General features: G+C 39.0%; 1 protein-coding gene across 1 annotated transcript in view; it reads right to left on the reverse strand.

The window, feature by feature from the left end:
- Nucleotides 1–17,830, reverse strand: part of LOC306764581 (rap guanine nucleotide exchange factor 1-like) — a gene marked incomplete at its 3' end in the record, with an annotated part of 51,779 nt that overhangs the window by 25,308 nt on the left and 8,641 nt on the right. The window contains exons 3-8 of the mRNA XM_079251755.1: nucleotides 5,629–5,840; nucleotides 5,395–5,554; nucleotides 4,687–4,925; nucleotides 3,473–3,593; nucleotides 1,073–1,145; nucleotides 21–147 (exon numbers count right to left, since the gene is read on the reverse strand). Of these exons, the coding sequence (XP_079107881.1) occupies nucleotides 21–147; nucleotides 1,073–1,145; nucleotides 3,473–3,593; nucleotides 4,687–4,925; nucleotides 5,395–5,554; nucleotides 5,629–5,840 (932 nt within the window). The remainder of the gene's footprint in view (nucleotides 1–20; nucleotides 148–1,072; nucleotides 1,146–3,472; nucleotides 3,594–4,686; nucleotides 4,926–5,394; nucleotides 5,555–5,628; nucleotides 5,841–17,830) is intronic.

The following is a 17,830-nucleotide window of genomic DNA, read 5'->3' on the forward strand; positions in this document are numbered from 1 at the left end:
AGGTGTGGTCAGATATGTACTTGCCTGTAAAGCTCCGCCGTCTCTTCTCTGGTAGAGTAGGGGGCAGAGAGCAGAATGCATGGAGGGAGGGAAGGGTCTCGGAAGATGACAGGTCATTGTGGAGGAAATCATAGTCCGGATCGTCCTCTGTGGACAAGACATGGTTTTAGGTTTCGATTGAAAGGGTTCTGCAACAGAAGCAGAGACCCCTTCCAGACATGTCTAATAGTCAAACACGTAAAACATTATATCCAGACATGTTCTGTTCTAATAATATCCTGCAATCTGTTTTGATTTCTCACAATGAGAAACTTAAATCAAAGCAGGTGGAAGCAGTAGTCGTCTGTGGCCACAACTTATGTATCTCATTACCATGACTAATGTGTGACCACAGCATAAAATATTGTAATCACGCATCAGAAATGCATTATAAGTTTAAATGATGTCAGCAGAGGGTCTGTGTACAGCTATACTTGCCTTATCAAAGATTTAGATCTTGTCAAAGATAGCTTTTTAAAATTTCAGCTGTAAAAACTGATATTAGGTTTTCTTACTATGAAAACAGATTACAGGTTATAGATCCTGCACTACATAGATCAGTGTAAATACAAAACCAGCAGAGGAACTGAAGCGTGTCAGTCTTGTAGTGTTCCAGCATCATCTCTCCTGACTGCTCATTTTTTAAACTCTCCTTTAGAAGTATGTCTCTCTTCTCTATCAAACAAGTTTTCTTTCATCTTTAAATTCCTGCAATTCTTTTTTCTTTTTTACGTAAAACATGACTTTGTCCAGAAATGTCCTGCATGAATCCTGATGTGATTCATCTGCTTTTCCTGGTATTACCTAAACGTCCCGGTGGAATCAGGACTTACAGGCGACACACGGAGAGACAGAAGCATAGCTTTAAAGATTAAAGCTGCTCCAGCAGGGGGCTCCAGGGAGCAACGTTTTGGCACAGACAGGAAGTGTCAGCTGACAGGAAGTGACCTCACTCCCACGCCTCGCTGCTGAGAGGAAGCATGAGTGTGTGTGTGTGTGTGTGTGTGTGTGTGTGTGTGTGTGTGTGTATTACCACAGTTTATGCTGTGAGCAGAAGAGTCAGCAGAAAAAGTAGAGAGTCGCTTCACACAGTCATGATCCACTTCCTGCAGAAGACGTAAAATTACCGATGAGAACATGAATGTCTATCAGATAAACATTCTGGGACATAGACAAAGTTCCGCTAGAGATGCTGAATCCTTCAAGCAGCTCCATGATGCTATGTCTAGTTTTCTGAGCTTTCTACAGTGTTATGGTGATGAATTCTCATCAGACATGTGAGCGCCGCCGTTTTTTTATCACCTAAACATGTTTTCCCGCACTCTATGTTTGGTTTCCATGGCGACAGAAACGCTTGGTTTTAGAGTTTTTTTTCTACTATTATTTTTCTAAATTTTAGTGGCGTCCCGGGGGAGGGGCTCAGTGATTGGTCATCTTCTCCAGGTTGTGCGCGTTCACAAAAAGAAAGCCCCGCCCACCTTCACTGCTCAGTATAACTACTCCTAGCAGCTGACCAATCAGACGCAGCCTGCAGGACATGGGGCGGAGCTTCCTCTGTTGGCGTGTTTCTGGCTGATCTGAGAGCATCAATACAACATGAATGGAGGGGTTTGTGGAAAATGATGGATTATTTCTAGTCCTTCTGGACTTGCAGATTAAAATAAATTAGGCTGAAATGTGCATCATGGAGACACTTTAAATGTAAGGAAGGAGATGTTTTCCTTGAGCATTTTTACTGTACTAAAATTCCCTTCACCCTCCGACTGCAGCCAATCAGAGGGAAGTCTGAAGGAAAGAGTTTGCACTTTTTGTACATTTTCTGAATGCAGCTTGCTTGAATCGTTTTCCAGGATCTCCTACCCTACCTTTCATTGGCAATGGTCTCTGAGTGCTGATTCTGTAACATGAAGAACGTAAAGCAACGATGAGACCATCTTCAGCGTCTCTGACATCTTGCTCCACTTCTCTGGGAGAAGTTGGACTAAAATATGAATAAATGGATAAATTATGAGGGATTAACATGTTTCCAGCTGTCAGCTTAACTTTTAGTTTATTGATCTTTCATCAACTCAATATACTCTTTAATATAAGAAAACTTTTTTTTTTTTTTTTTTTTACATCATTACTCCATTATATTAATATTATATTTAGTTATTTTATGTTTTTTATATTAAAGACTGACAGGCTTTGATCTGAGCTGACAGGATTTCTCAAACAGCAAACAGTTTGCATCTGCCGTTGTTCTGCTTCGTCACTTTCACATGTTGTTGTCACCTAAAATAGCTAAGCAGAAAAGATTCAAGGTGCGTGTCAGCTCCCACCACAAGTATCACACTCAGCGCTCCAAGAGTTGTGGAGAGGGTCCAAAAACCTGAGGCAAAGTAAGTATACCATGTCCATGGCTATATGTTCATATAAAAATATAAACAATATAAAACTAATTGACCTAATTGACCTATTTACATCGGCCTACACAAGACCCCCTCTCCTGTGTGCCCCATGTTAACAGAAACAGACAGAAGGCAGAGCAGCCCTAGTGCATGGTCTGTATTTGACAGGGGTTGGTTCTTTTGTTAAAACACCTGCACCAAGCTGCAGTCCAGCCAAAGTTAAGCCAGATGTGATCAATTCCACTCTGCACCCACTCAGGAGGGGGAAGCCATACTGACACCATTCCACACTCCCCCTCTGGATTCTGTTGAAATTGTTAATAATTAGCAATATTTCATATTAGTATCATTTTATGACGCTTATTCTATACCACCAGTTTATTTGGTTCCTGATAGTGGAGGAGTCCCTGTATGTCGGGGTCTTGTTCATGAGTGAGGGAAGGATGGAACGTGAGATGGACAGATGGATCGGTGCGGCGTCTGCAGTAATGTGGACTCTGCGCCGGTCTGTCGTGGTGAAGAAGGAGCTGAGCCAGAAGGTGAAGCTCTCGATTTACCAGTCGATCTACGTTCCTACCCTCACCTATGGTCATGAGCTGTGGGTCGTGACCGAAAGAAGGAGATCTCGTATACAGACGGATGAATTGAGTTTCCTCCGCAGGGTGGCCGGGCTCTCCCTTAGAGATAGGGTGAAGAGCTCGGTCATCCGGGAGGAGATCAGAGTAGAGCCGCTGCTCCTCCACATCGAGAGGAACCAGTTGAGGTGGCTCGGGCATCTGGTCAGGATGCCTCCTGGACCTCCCTGGTGAGGTGTTCCAGGCACGTCCCTCTGGGAGGAGACCCCGGGGAAGACCCAGGACACGCTGGAGGGATTATATCTCTCGGCTGGCCTGGGAACGCCTCGGGATCCCCCCCGCAGAGTTGGCAAATGTGGCTGGGGAGAGGGAAGTCTGGGCTTCCCTGCTTAGGCTGCTGCCCCCGCGACCCGACCCCGGATAAGCAGCAGAAGATGGATGGAGAATTTGGATGAATAGATCTCTCACCTGGTTAAGGTTTGTGTATACTTCAGGCTCTTGTATCATGGGTGCTACAATGGCAACCCTGCAGGGCGCAGGGCTGGATTTGGATGATGTTTGACTCTTTTTAGGAGGGAGAGCCGGAGGACTGACACAGAAAGAGAAAGACTGAACGTTAGCTACTAAATCATTCCACTGCCGCCTGTCTTTTACATGTAAACACTGAATTTCTGCTCTGTTTGAAAAGGTTAGATCCGGTTTCATGTCAGGACCAAAGTCCTACTGTGATCAGGAGGGTCTGACTACAGCACAGTGATGAAGACGGTTCATCTGATGTCTCGCCTGTAGGGCTGCATGATTCAGAGCAAGGTATGTTTTGAACATAAACAACATGGTAAAACTATTTCTAAGACAGAAAGCTGTTTAGTCTCTCGGCTTAACTAAAACCTTTTTCACATTTAAAACACTCTGACATGTCAGCTTATAAAACACTTTCAAGTAACACCTGCCACAACGAAGACCTCTAAACTACAGTAGTGTCAGCAGCTTGCAGATATGGAGACAAAAAGTTCAGACAATGAAACTATCAATGTTTTTAGATCTGCAAAAAGAAAACTGCTGAAACCGTCTGCTTTTGTCTGCCGCCCTCACTCCCACTTCTTCTGCTGCAGTTACCAGACAGGAAGTATGTGGCAGGCTACTTCCTTTTTCAGCCACAGTTCTATTTCTGTTCAGGCTCTTTTAAGGTGTCAGCAAACAGATGCCTGTTCTCTGAAAGTGCCTGTAATCAAACCAACTGAGACCACGTGACCAACATCAATGACCCAGACTGGCCAGGAGCATCTGTCCCAGACTGGCTGAAAATGACCAAAAACACTGGCAGCAGTCCAGCGCAGACTGAAACAGATCATCTGACCCAGACTGGCCAACATGTTTGGTCTCTGGTAATGCCAGGCTGACGTAAAACATCTGATGCTGGCCGACTCACTTGGACCCAGATTATCCAGCCAGGACCAACCCAGTCTGACTGACATCTGACTCAGCTCAAACCACTTGAAGCAGGCTGAACGAGACCACCTGACCCTGGCCAACACAGACCGCCTTACCTAGTCTAACCCAACTCAGGTCAGGCTTGTTGACTCACATCAAACCAAATGTGTCTAAATAGTCACCACAGAACGGACAAACTGATCCTTTACAAAAAACTCCTCTCCAAGAATCAGACCAGAGTTCAGACTCACCTCATTCCTTCATGAGAAGTCACCTGGTGGAGCGGCATCGGGGGTTTAGGAGGCGCTGGTATCAGGAGCGTCTCCTTTTCTAAATAAGTCTGCACTTCCTCCTCCTCATCCTGCGCAGGAATCCAACAGGTTGATGTGCTGTCTGATGTATCCCTGTCACCAAACCCTTCTGACTGTGATTGGACAGGTGACAAGGGGGCGGAGCCTTGTTGCCTCTCTACTACCAGTCGAACCAACACCTGATGGAAATGAAGGGCAAATGTGGTTTTATACATCAAACATATAAATGTTCATCATAAATTTGATACTGTGGATTATATGATCATTTAAATTGATTGGATTGCACTGAATCATAAAAACATCCCAGTAAATCAGACTGAACTGGATTATTTTTGGACTGCAGTGACTTAGAACTAATGGATTTCAATAAATGTGAATTTTTTTTGACAGTTTTAGAATTAGAATCAAAATATAATCAAATGTTGATGAACTGGAAAGAATTGTATTTTAATGAGATGGCAGTGACTTGAATTATATCAGGTTATAACTGCATGAAATCTTATTACTACTATATTACAGTAAAGATTCTTAGCCCCCAGCTGCTTTCTGACAACTGAGATGCTGAGACTATTCAACAGAAAAGCACAAGGAGACATGGGACAGACATGAAACCACTGGTCCATCTCACAAACAGGAGGACATCCTCACCTTGACACTGTCCAGGACTGCCCTGATCACTGTCGTCGCACTTTCTGAGGACTCTTCGCTGTCGTGGTAGATGCCCTGCAGCATGACTACCCGATCAGCCCAGCGTATCAGCTGCGCCAGGGATCGGTAGAGACGACTGAGACATGCAGAGACTGTCTTACTGCAGCAGGGACAGAAAGGTGAGGACACAGTAGACCCTCCGGAGTCCACGTTCTGAGAAAATCAAGAACTGACCTGTTGTGGAGCTGTGGCTTGAGCTGAACCAGACTGTGGACCGCCTCCAAGACTCCTCCAGAGGCACCGCCCAGCAAGCCGCCCACCACAGATTGGTCCATGACCAGTTTGTCCTCTCTGGGCTTGTCCACACCCAGTCTGTCCACCAGCGTTTTGAGGTACTGCAAAGAGCTGATGACGGCCCGCTGCTGGATTTCTAACACGCCCACAGACTCAAGAGAAACACACATTTCCCACCAGTCTGAACACCATTAATGAAGTCATTCTGATGTCATTTCTGTAAAGTATCCATGGCAACTGAACACGCCAAATTCTGTCGCTCAGGAGAGACACATCAAAAACTTACTTTTACTTTCATGTCCCCCCCCCACTCCCACCTCTGACAAAGGACAAGAGACATTTCTGGATCATGATCACACTCAGGAATTCACAACTGGTTTGTTCCCCACAGGTCATTAATACCAACGGTTGCCCAGTAAGAAGAGGCTGCAACCCCCAGGGACCCGATCCCGCCAACCTCCAACTAAACAAACAGATCTACTTTTAGGACTCTTTTAGGACAGAGAGGAGATAAGGGACACCTTACAGAGAACATTCCAGTTGCTGGTTTCCAACCTCATTTCATAACCTGAAAGCACATTCTCTCTCCTGGACAACCTTCTTTTCCCAGGACACCGGTAACCAAGACTCATATCTGCTACTTATCAACTTCTAGGTTTATATGAGACTATGGGACAAAAAAATAAATGGTGTATCCAGGTTTCATTTAAGTATAACTTCAAAGGTTTCAGCAAGGTAAAACATTTTCAGATGTTAAAGTCGGATTCGTGGAAAACAGATCAGATAAACAGAGGCTGGCTGCAGCCTCTAACTGCTCATTGGCTGTCTGGGTTAAACCACGCCTCCTTTGGGTGCTGCCATCCTGCAGTCCACATGCAAATAGTTACCTCCGCCAGGTAGGTTAGTTACCACCACCAGGTAGGTTAGTTACCTCCGCCACATAGGTTAGTTACCACTGCCAGGGAGGTTAGTTACTTCCTCTAGAGATGTTAGTTTCCTCCGCCAGGGAGGTTAGTCACCTCCACCAGGGAGGTTAGCTACCTCCTCCAGAGATGTTAGCTACCTCCACCAGGTAGGCTAGTTACCTCCTCCAGAGATGTTAGCTACCTCCACCAGGTAGGCTAGTTACCTCCTCCAGAGATGTTAGTTACTTCCGCCAGGTAGGTTAGTTACCTCCTCCAGAGATGTTAGCTACCTCCTCCAGAGATGTTAGCTACCTCCACCAGGTAGGCTAGTTACCTCCTCCAGAGATGTTAGCTACCTCCACCAGGTAGGCTAGTTACCTCCTCCAGAGATGTTAGTTACTTCCGCCAGGTAGGTTAGTTACCTCCACCAGGTAGGTGAGTTACCTCCAACCAGAGAGGTTAGTAATGTCCGCCAGGTAGGTTAGTTACCTCCGTCAGGTAGGTTAGTTACCTCCTCAAGAGATGTTAGTTACCACTGCCAGGGAGGTTAGTTACTTCCTCCAGAGAGGTTAGTTACCTCCGGAAGGGAGGTTAGTAACCACTGCCATGGAGGTTAGTTACCACCGCCAAGGAGGTTGGTTACCTCCGCCAGGGAGGTTAGTTACCACTGCCAAGGAGGTAAGTTACGTCCTGCAGAGATGTTAGTTACCTCTGCCAGGTAGGTTAGTCACCTCCACCAGGTAGGCTAGTTACCTCCTCCAGAGATGTTAGCTACATCCGCCAGGTAGGTTAGTTACCTCCACCAGGTAGGTGAGTTACCTCCTCCAGAGATGTTAGCTACCAGCGCCAGGGAGGTTAGTTACCTCCACCAGGGAGGTTAGTTACTTCCTCCAGAGATGTTAGTTACCAGCGCCAGGGAGGTTAGTTACCTCCACCAGGAATGTTAGTTACCTCCTCCAGAGATGTTAGCTACCAGCGCCAGGGAGGTTAGTTACCTCCACCAGGGAGGTTAGTTACCTCCTCCAGAGATGTTAGCTACCAGCGCCAGGGAGGTTAGTTACCTCCACCAGGGAGGTTAGTTACCTCCTCCAGAGATGTTAGCTACCAGCGCCAGGGAGGTTAGTTACCTCCACCAGGGAGGTTAGTTACTTCCTCCAGAGATGTTAGTTTCCTCCGCCACGTAGGTTAGTTACCACCGCCACGTGGGTTAGTTACCTCCACCAGGTAGGTTAGTTACCTCCGCCAGGTAGGTTAGTTACCACCACCAGGTAGGTTAGTTACCTCGGCCACATGGGTTAGTTACCACCACGATGAAGGTTAGTCACCTCCACCAGGTAGGCTAGTTACCTCCTCCAGAGATGTTAGCTACATCCGCCAGGTAGGTTAGTTACCTCCACCAGGTAGGTGAGTTACCTCCACCAGGGAGGTTGGTAACATCCAACCAGAGAGGTTAGTAATGTCTGCCAGGTAGGTTAGTTACCTCAGCCAGGAAGGTTAGTTACCTCCTCCAGAGATGTTAGCTACCAGCGCCAGGGAGGTTAGTTACCTCCACCAGGGAGGTTAGTTACTTCCTCCAGAGATGTTAGTTACCAGCGCCAGGGAGGTTAGTTACCTCCACCAGGAAGGTTAGTTACCTCCTCCAGAGATGTTAGCTACCAGCGCCAGGGAGGTTAGTTACCTCCACCAGGAAGGTTAGTTACCTCCTCCAGAGATGTTAGCTACCAGCGCCAGGGAGGTTAGTTACCTCCACCAGGGAGGTTAGTTACTTCCTCCAGAGATGTTAGTTTCCTCCGCCACGTAGGTTAGTTACCACCGCCACGTAGGTTAGTTACCTCCACCAGGGAGGTTAGTTACCTCCGCCAGGTAGGTTAGTTACCACCACCAGGTAGGTTAGTTACCTCGGCCACATGGGTTAGTTACCACCACGATGAAGGTTAGTTACCTCCACCAGGTAGGTTAGTTACTTCCTCCAGAGATGTTAGTTTCCACCGCCAGGTAGGTTAGTTACCTCCGCCAGGGAGGTTAGTTACCTCTACCAGGGAGGTAAGTTACTTTTACCAGGAAGGTTAGTTACCACTGCCAGGGAGGTTAGTTACTTCCTCCAGAGATGTTAGTTACCTCCTCCAGAGATGTTAGTTACCTCTGCCAGGGAGGTTAGTTACCTCCGTCAGGGAGGTTAGTTACCACTGCCAGAGAGGTTAGTTACTTCCACCAGGGAGGTTAGTTACTTCCTCCAGAGATGTTAGTTTCCTCCGCGACGTAGGTTAGTTAACACCACCAGGTAGGTTAGTTACCTCCACCAGGTAGGTTAGTTACCACCACCAAGTAGGTTAGTTACCTCTGCCACATGGGTTAGTTACCACCGCGATGAACATTAGTTACCTCCACCAGGTAGGTTAGTTACCTCCGCCAGGGAGGTTAGTTACCTCCACCAGGGAGGTAAGTTACTTTTACCAGGAAGGTTAGTTACCACTGCCAGGGAGGTTAGTTACTTCCTCCAGAGATGTTAGTTACCTCTGCCAGGGAGGTTAGTTACCTCCACCAGGGAGGTTAGTTACGTCCTCCAGAGATGTTAGTTACCTCCACCAGGGAGGTTAGTTACCACTGCCAGAGAGGTTAGTTACCTCCGCCAGGAAGGTTAGTTACCACTGCCAGGGAGGTTAGTTACTTCCTCCAGAGATGTTAGTTACCTCCGCAAGGGAGGTTAGTCACTACTGCCATGGAGGTTAGTTACCACCGCCAGGGAGGTTGGTTATCTCCGCCAGGGAGGTTGGTTCCCACTGCCAGGGAGGTAAGTTACTTCCTTCAGAGATGTTAGTTACTTCTGCCAGGTAGGTTAGTCACCTCCACCAGGGAGGTTAGTTACCTCCTCCAGAGATGTTAGCTACCTCCGCCAGGTAGGCTAGTTACCTCCTCCAGAGATGTTAGTTACTTCCGCCAGGTTGGTTAGTTACCTCCACCAGGTAGGTGAGTTACCTCCACCAGGGAGGTTAGTTACCTCTAACCAGAGACGTTAATAATGTCCGCCAGGTAGGTTAGTTACCTCCTCCAGAGATGTTAGTTACCTCCGCCAGGGAGGTTAGTTACCACTACAAGGGAGGTTAGTTACCTCCTCCAGTGATGTTAGTTTCCTCCGCCAGGAGGGATATATAATCTCTAAACATTATGTATGACCTATAAACATTATGTCTGATCTATAAACATTATGTCTGAACTATAAAAATTATGTCTGATCTGTAAACATTATGTCTGACCTATAAACATTATGTCTGATCTATAAACATTATGTCTGACCTATAAACATTATGTCTGATCTATAAACATTATGTCTGACCTATAAACATTGTCTGAACTATAAACATTATGTCTGAAGTATAAACATTATGTCTGAAGTATAAACATTATGTCTGAAGTATAAAAAATATGTCTGATCTGTAAACATTATGTCTGAACTATAAAAATTATGTCTGATCTATAAACATTATGTCTGATCTGTAAACATTATGTCTGACCTTTAAACATTATGTCTGATCTGTAAACATTATGTCTGAAGTATAAACATTATGTCTGAAGTATAAAAAATATGTCTGATCTGTAAACATTATGTCTGAACTATAAAAATTATGTCTGATCTATAAACATTATGTCTGACCTTTAAACATTATGTCTGATCTGTAAACATTATGTCTGAAGTATAAACATTATGTCTGAAGTATAAAAATTATGTCTGATCTGTAAACATTATGTCTGAACTATAAAAATTATGTCTGATCTATAAACATTATGTCTGATCTGTAAACATTATGTCTGACCTGTAAACATTATGTCTGATCTGTAAACATTATGTCTGAACTATAAACATTATGTCTGAAGTATAAAAAATATGTCTGATCTGTAAACATTATGTCTGAACTATAAAAATTATGTCTGATCTATAAACATTATGTCTGATCTGTAAACATTATGTCTGACCTGTAAACATTATGTCTGATCTGTAAACATTATGTCTGATCTATAAACATTATGTCTGACCTGTAAACATTATGTCTGATCTATAAACATTATGTCTGATCTATAAACATTATGTCTGATCTGTAAACATTATGTCTGACCTGTAAACATTATGTCTGATCTGTAAACATTATGTCTGATCTATAAACATTATGTCTGATCTGTAAACATTATGTCTGATCTGTAAACATTATGTCTGATCAGTAAACATTATGTCTGATCTGTAAACATTATGTCTGATCTATAAACATTATGTCTGATCTGTAAACATTATGTCTGATCAGTAAACATTATGTTTGATCTGTAAACATGTCTCATCAGTAAACATGTCTGATCTATAAACATTATGTCTGATCTATAAACATTATGTCTGATCTGTAAACATTATGTCTGATCAGTAAACATTATGTCTGATCTATAAACATTATGTCTGATCTATAAACATTATGTCTGATCTGTAAACATTATGTCTGATCTGTAAACATTATGTCTGATCTGTAAACATTATGTCTGATCTATAAACATTATGTCGGATCAGTAAACATGTCTGATCTGTAAACATTATGTCTGATCTATAAACATGTCTGATCTATAAACATGTCTGACCTCATCTGTAAACATTATGTCTGATCAGTAAACATGTCTGACCTGTAAACATTATGTCTGATCTATAAACATTATGTCTGATCTGTAAACATTATGTCTGACCTGTAAACATTATGTCTGATCTGTAAACATCATGTCTGATCTATAAACATTATGTCTGATCTGTAAACATTATGTCTGATCTGTAAACATTATGTCTGATCTATAAACATTATGTCTGATCTGTAAACATTATTTCTGATCTGTAAACATTATGTCTGATCTATAAACATTATGTCTGACCTGCAAACATTATGTCTGATCTGTAAACATTATGTCTGACCTATAAACATTATGTCTGATCTGTAAACATTATGTCTGATCTGTAAACATTATGTCTGATCTATAAACATTATGTCTGACCTGCAAACATTATGTCTGATCTGTAAACATTATGTCTGACCTATAAACATTATGTCTGATCTATAAACATTATGTCTGATCTGTAAACATTATGTCTGATCTGTAAACATTATGTCTGACCTATAAACATTGTCTGAACTATAAACATTATGTCTGAACTATAAAAAATATGTCTGATCTGTAAACATTATGTCTGAACTATAAAAATTATGTCTGATCTATAAACATTATGTCTGATCTGTAAACATTATGTCTGACCTGTAAACATTATGTCTGATCTATAAACATTATGTCTGACCTGTAAACATTATGTCTGATCTGTAAACATTATGTCTGATCTATAAACATTATGTCTGATCTGTAAACATTATGTCTGATCTGTAAACATTATGTCTGATCAGTAAACATTATGTCTGATCTATAAACATTATGTCTGATCTGTAAACATTATGTCTGATATATAAACATTATGTCTGATCAGTAAACATTATGTCTGATCTATAAACATTATGTCTGATCTGTAAACATTATGTCTGATCTGTAAACATTATGTTTGATCTGTAAACATTATGTCTAATCTGTAAACATTATGTCTGATCAGTAAACATGTCTGATCTGTAAACATTATGTCTGATCTGTAAACATTATGTCTGATCTGTAAACATTATGTCTAATCTGTAAACATTATGTCTGATCAGTAAACATGTCTGATCTGTAAACATTATGTCTGATCTATAAACATTATGTCTGATCTGTAAACATTATGTCTGATCTGTAAACATTATGTCTGATCTGTAAACATTATGTCTGATCAGTAAACATGTCTGATGTGTAAACATTATGTCTAATCTGTAAACATTATGTCTGACCTGTAAACATTATGTCTAATCTGTAAACATTATGTCTAATCTGTAAACATTATGTCTGATCAGTAAACATGTCTGATCTGTAAACATTATGTCTGATCTGTAAACATTATGTCTGATCTGTAAACATTATGTCTGATCTGTAAACATTATGTCTAATCTGTAAACATTATGTCTGATCAGTAAACATGTCTGACCTGTAAACATTATGTCTGATCAGTAAACATGTCTGATGTGTTAACATTATGTCAGATCTATAAACATTATGTCTGATCTGTAAACATTATGTCTGATCTGTAAACATTATGTCTGATCTGTAAACATGTCTGATCTGTAAACATTATGTCTGATCTATAAACATTATGTCTGATCTGTAAACATTATGTCTGATCTGTAAACATTATGTTTGATCTGTAAACATTATGTCTAATCTGTAAACATTATGTCTGATCAGTAAACATGTCTGATCTGTAAACATTATGTCTGATCTGTAAACATTATGTCTGATCTGTAAACATTATGTCTAATCTGTAAACATTATGTCTGATCAGTAAACATGTCTGATCTGTAAACATTATGTCTGATCTATAAACATTATGTCTGATCTGTAAACATTATGTCTGATCTGTAAACATTATGTCTGATCTGTTAACATTATGTCTAATCTGTAAACATTATGTCTGATCAGTAAACATGTCTGACCTGTAAACATTATGTCTGATCAGTAAACATGTCTGATGTGTAAACATTATGTCTGATCTGTAAACATTATGTCTGATCTATAAACATTATGTCTGATCAGTAAACATTATGTCTGATCTGTAAACATGTCTGATCAGTAAACATGTCTGATCTATAAACATTAAGTCTGATCTATAAACATTATGTCTGATCTGTAAACATTGTCTGATCAGTAAACATGTCTGATCTGTAAACATTATGTCTGATCTGTAAACATTATGTCTGATCTGTAAACATTATGTCTAATCTGTAAACATTATGTCTGATCAGTAAACATGTCTGATCTGTAAACATTATGTCTGATCTATAAACATTATGTCTGATCTGTAAACATTATGTCTAATCTGTAAACATTATGTCTGACCTGTAAACATTATGTCTGATCTGTAAACATTATGTCTGATCAGTAAACATGTCTGATGTGTAAACATTATGTCTGATCTATAAACATTATGTCTAACCTGTAAACATTATGTCTGATCTGTAAACATTATGTCTGATCTGTAAACATTATGTCTAATCTGTAAACATTATGTCTGATCAGTAAACATGTCTGACCTGTAAACATTATGTCTGACCTGTAAACATAATGTCTAATCTGTAAACATTATGTCTGATCTGTAAACATTATGTCTAATCTGTAAACATTATGTCTGATCAGTAAACATGTCTGATCTGTAAACATTATGTCTGATCTATAAACATTATGTCTGATCAGTAAACATTATGTCTAATCTGTAAACATTATGTCTGACCTGTAAACATTATGTCTGATCTGTAAACATTATGTCTGATCAGTAAACATGTCTGATGTGTAAACATTGTCTGATCTGTAAACATTATGTCTGATCTGTAAACATTATGTCTAATCTGTAAACATTATGTCTGATCAGTAAACATGTCTGATCTGTAAACATTATGTCTGATGTGTAAACATTATGTCTGATCTATAAACATTATGTCTGATCTGTAAACATTATGTCTGATCTATAAACATTATGTCTGACCTGTAAACATTATGTCTGATCTATAAACATTATGTCTGACCTGTAAACATTATGTCTGATGTGTAAACATTATGTCTGATCTGTAAACATTATGTCTGATCAGTAAACATTATGTCTGATCAGTAAACATATCTGACCTGTAAACATTATGTCTGATCATTAAACATGTCTGACCTGTAAACATTTTGTCTGATCAGTAAACATGTCTGATGTGTAAACATTATGTATAATCTGTAAACATTATGTCTGATCTGTAAACATTATGTCTAATCTGTAAACATTATGTCTGATCAGTAAACATGTCTGATCTGTAAACATTATGTCTGATCTGTAAACATTATGTCTAATCTGTAAACATTATGTCTGATCAGTAAACATGTCTGATCTGTAAACATTATGTCTGATCTATAAACATTATGTCTGATCTGTAAACATTATGTCTGATCTGTAAACATTATGTCTGATCTGTAAACATTATGTCTAATCTGTAAACATTATGTCTGATTAGTAAACATGTCTGACCTGTAAACATTATGTCTGATCAGTAAACATGTCTGATGTGTAAACATTATGTCTGATCTATAAACATTATGTCTGATCTGTAAACATTATGTCTGATCTGTAAACATTATGTCTGATCTGTTAACATTATGTCTAATCTGTAAACATTATGTCTGATCAGTAAACATTATGTCTGATCTGTAAACATGTCTGATCAGTAAACATGTCTGATCTATAAACAGTATGTCTGATCTATAAACATTATGTCTGATCAGTAAACATTATGTCTGATCTGTAAACATGTCTGATCAGTAAACATGTCTGATCTATAAACATTATGTCTGATCTGTAAACATTATGTTTGATCTGTAAACATTATGTCTAATCTGTAAACATTATGTCTGATCAGTAAACATGTCTGATCTGTAAACATTATGTCTGATCTGTAAACATTATGTCTGATCTGTAAACATTATGTCTAATCTGTAAACATTATGTCTGATCAGTAAACATGTCTGATCTGTAAACATTATGTCTGATCTATAAACATTATGTCTGATCTGTAAACATTATGTCTGATCTGTAAACATTATGTCTGATCTGTAAACATTATGTCTGATCAGTAAACATGTCTGATGTGTAAACATTATGTCTAATCTGTAAACATTATGTCTGACCTGTAAACATTATGTCTAATCTGTAAACATTATGTCTAATCTGTAAACATTATGTCTGATCAGTAAACATGTCTGATCTGTAAACATTATGTCTGATCTGTAAACATTATGTCTGATCTGTAAACATTATGTCTGATCTGTAAACATTATGTCTAATCTGTAAACATTATGTCTGATCAGTAAACATGTCTGACCTGTAAACATTATGTCTGATCAGTAAACATGTCTGATGTGTTAACATTATGTCAGATCTATAAACATTATGTCTGATCTGTAAACATTATGTCTGATCTGTAAACATTATGTCTGATCTGTAAACATGTCTGATCTGTAAACATTATGTCTGATCTATAAACATTATGTCTGATCTGTAAACATTATGTCTGATCTGTAAACATTATGTTTGATCTGTAAACATTATGTCTAATCTGTAAACATTATGTCTGATCAGTAAACATGTCTGATCTGTAAACATTATGTCTGATCTGTAAACATTATGTCTGATCTGTAAACATTATGTCTAATCTGTAAACATTATGTCTGATCAGTAAACATGTCTGATCTGTAAACATTATGTCTGATCTATAAACATTATGTCTGATCTGTAAACATTATGTCTAATCTGTAAACATTATGTCTGATCTGTTAACATTATGTCTAATCTGTAAACATTATGTCTGATCAGTAAACATGTCTGACCTGTAAACATTATGTCTGATCAGTAAACATGTCTGATGTGTAAACATTATGTCTGATCTGTAAACATTATGTCTGATCTATAAACATTATGTCTGATCAGTAAACATTATGTCTGATCTGTAAACATGTCTGATCAGTAAACATGTCTGATCTATAAACATTAAGTCTGATCTATAAACATTATGTCTGATCTGTAAACATTGTCTGATCAGTAAACATGTCTGATCTGTAAACATTATGTCTGATCTGTAAACATTATGTCTGATCTGTAAACATTATGTCTAATCTGTAAACATTATGTCTGATCAGTAAACATGTCTGATCTGTAAACATTATGTCTGATCAGTAAACATGTCTGATCTGTAAACATTATGTCTGATCTATAAACATTATGTCTGATCTGTAAACATTATGTCTAATCTGTAAACATTATGTCTGACCTGTAAACATTATGTCTGATCTGTAAACATTATGTCTGATCAGTAAACATGTCTGATGTGTAAACATTATGTCTGATCTATAAACATTATGTCTAACCTGTAAACATTATGTCTGATCTGTAAACATTATGTCTGATCTGTAAACATTATGTCTAATCTGTAAACATTATGTCTGATCAGAAAACATGTCTGACCTGTAAACATTATGTCTGACCTGTAAACATAATGTCTAATCTGTAAACATTATGTCTGATCTGTAAACATTATGTCTAATCTGTAAACATTATGTCTGATCAGTAAACATGTCTGATCTGTAAACATTATGTCTGATCTATAAACATTATGTCTGATCAGTAAACATTATGTCTAATCTGTAAACATTATGTCTGACCTGTAAACATTATGTCTGATCTGTAAACATTATGTCTGATCAGTAAACATGTCTGATGTGTAAACATTGTCTGATCTGTAAACATTATGTCTGATCTGTAAACATTATGTCTAATCTGTAAACATTATGTCTGATCAGTAAACATGTCTGATCTGTAAACATTATGTCTGATGTGTAAACATTATGTCTGATCTATAAACATTATGTCTGATCTGTAAACATTATGTCTGATCTATAAACATTATGTCTGACCTGTAAACATTATGTCTGATCTATAAACATTATGTCTGACCTGTAAACATTATGTCTGATATGTAAACATTATGTCTGATCTGTAAACATTATGTCTGATCAGTAAACATTATGTCTGATCAGTAAACATATCTGACCTGTAAACATTATGTCTGATCATTAAACATGTCTGACCTGTAAACATTTTGTCTGATCAGTAAACATGTCTGATGTGTAAACATTATGTATAATCTGTAAACATTATGTCTGATCTGTAAACATTATGTCTAATCTGTAAACATTATGTCTGATCAGTAAACATGTCTGATCTGTAAACATTATGTCTTATCTGTAAACATTATGTCTAATCTGTAAACATTATGTCTGATCAGTAAACATGTCTGATCTGTAAACATTATGTCTGATCTATAAACATTATGTCTGATCTGTAAACATTATGTCTGATCTGTAAACATTATGTCTGATCTGTAAACATTATGTCTAATCTGTAAACATTATGTCTGATTAGTAAACATGTCTGACCTGTAAACATTATGTCTGATCAGTAAACATGTCTGATGTGTAAACATTATGTCTGATCTATAAACATTATGTCTGATCTGTAAACATTATGTCTGATCTGTAAACATTATGTCTGATCTGTT

The sequence above is a fragment of the Telmatherina bonti genome (assembly GCF_933228915.1).
Source record: "Telmatherina bonti genome assembly, chromosome: 13".
NCBI classification, from domain to species: Eukaryota; Metazoa; Chordata; class Actinopteri; order Atheriniformes; family Telmatherinidae; genus Telmatherina; species Telmatherina bonti.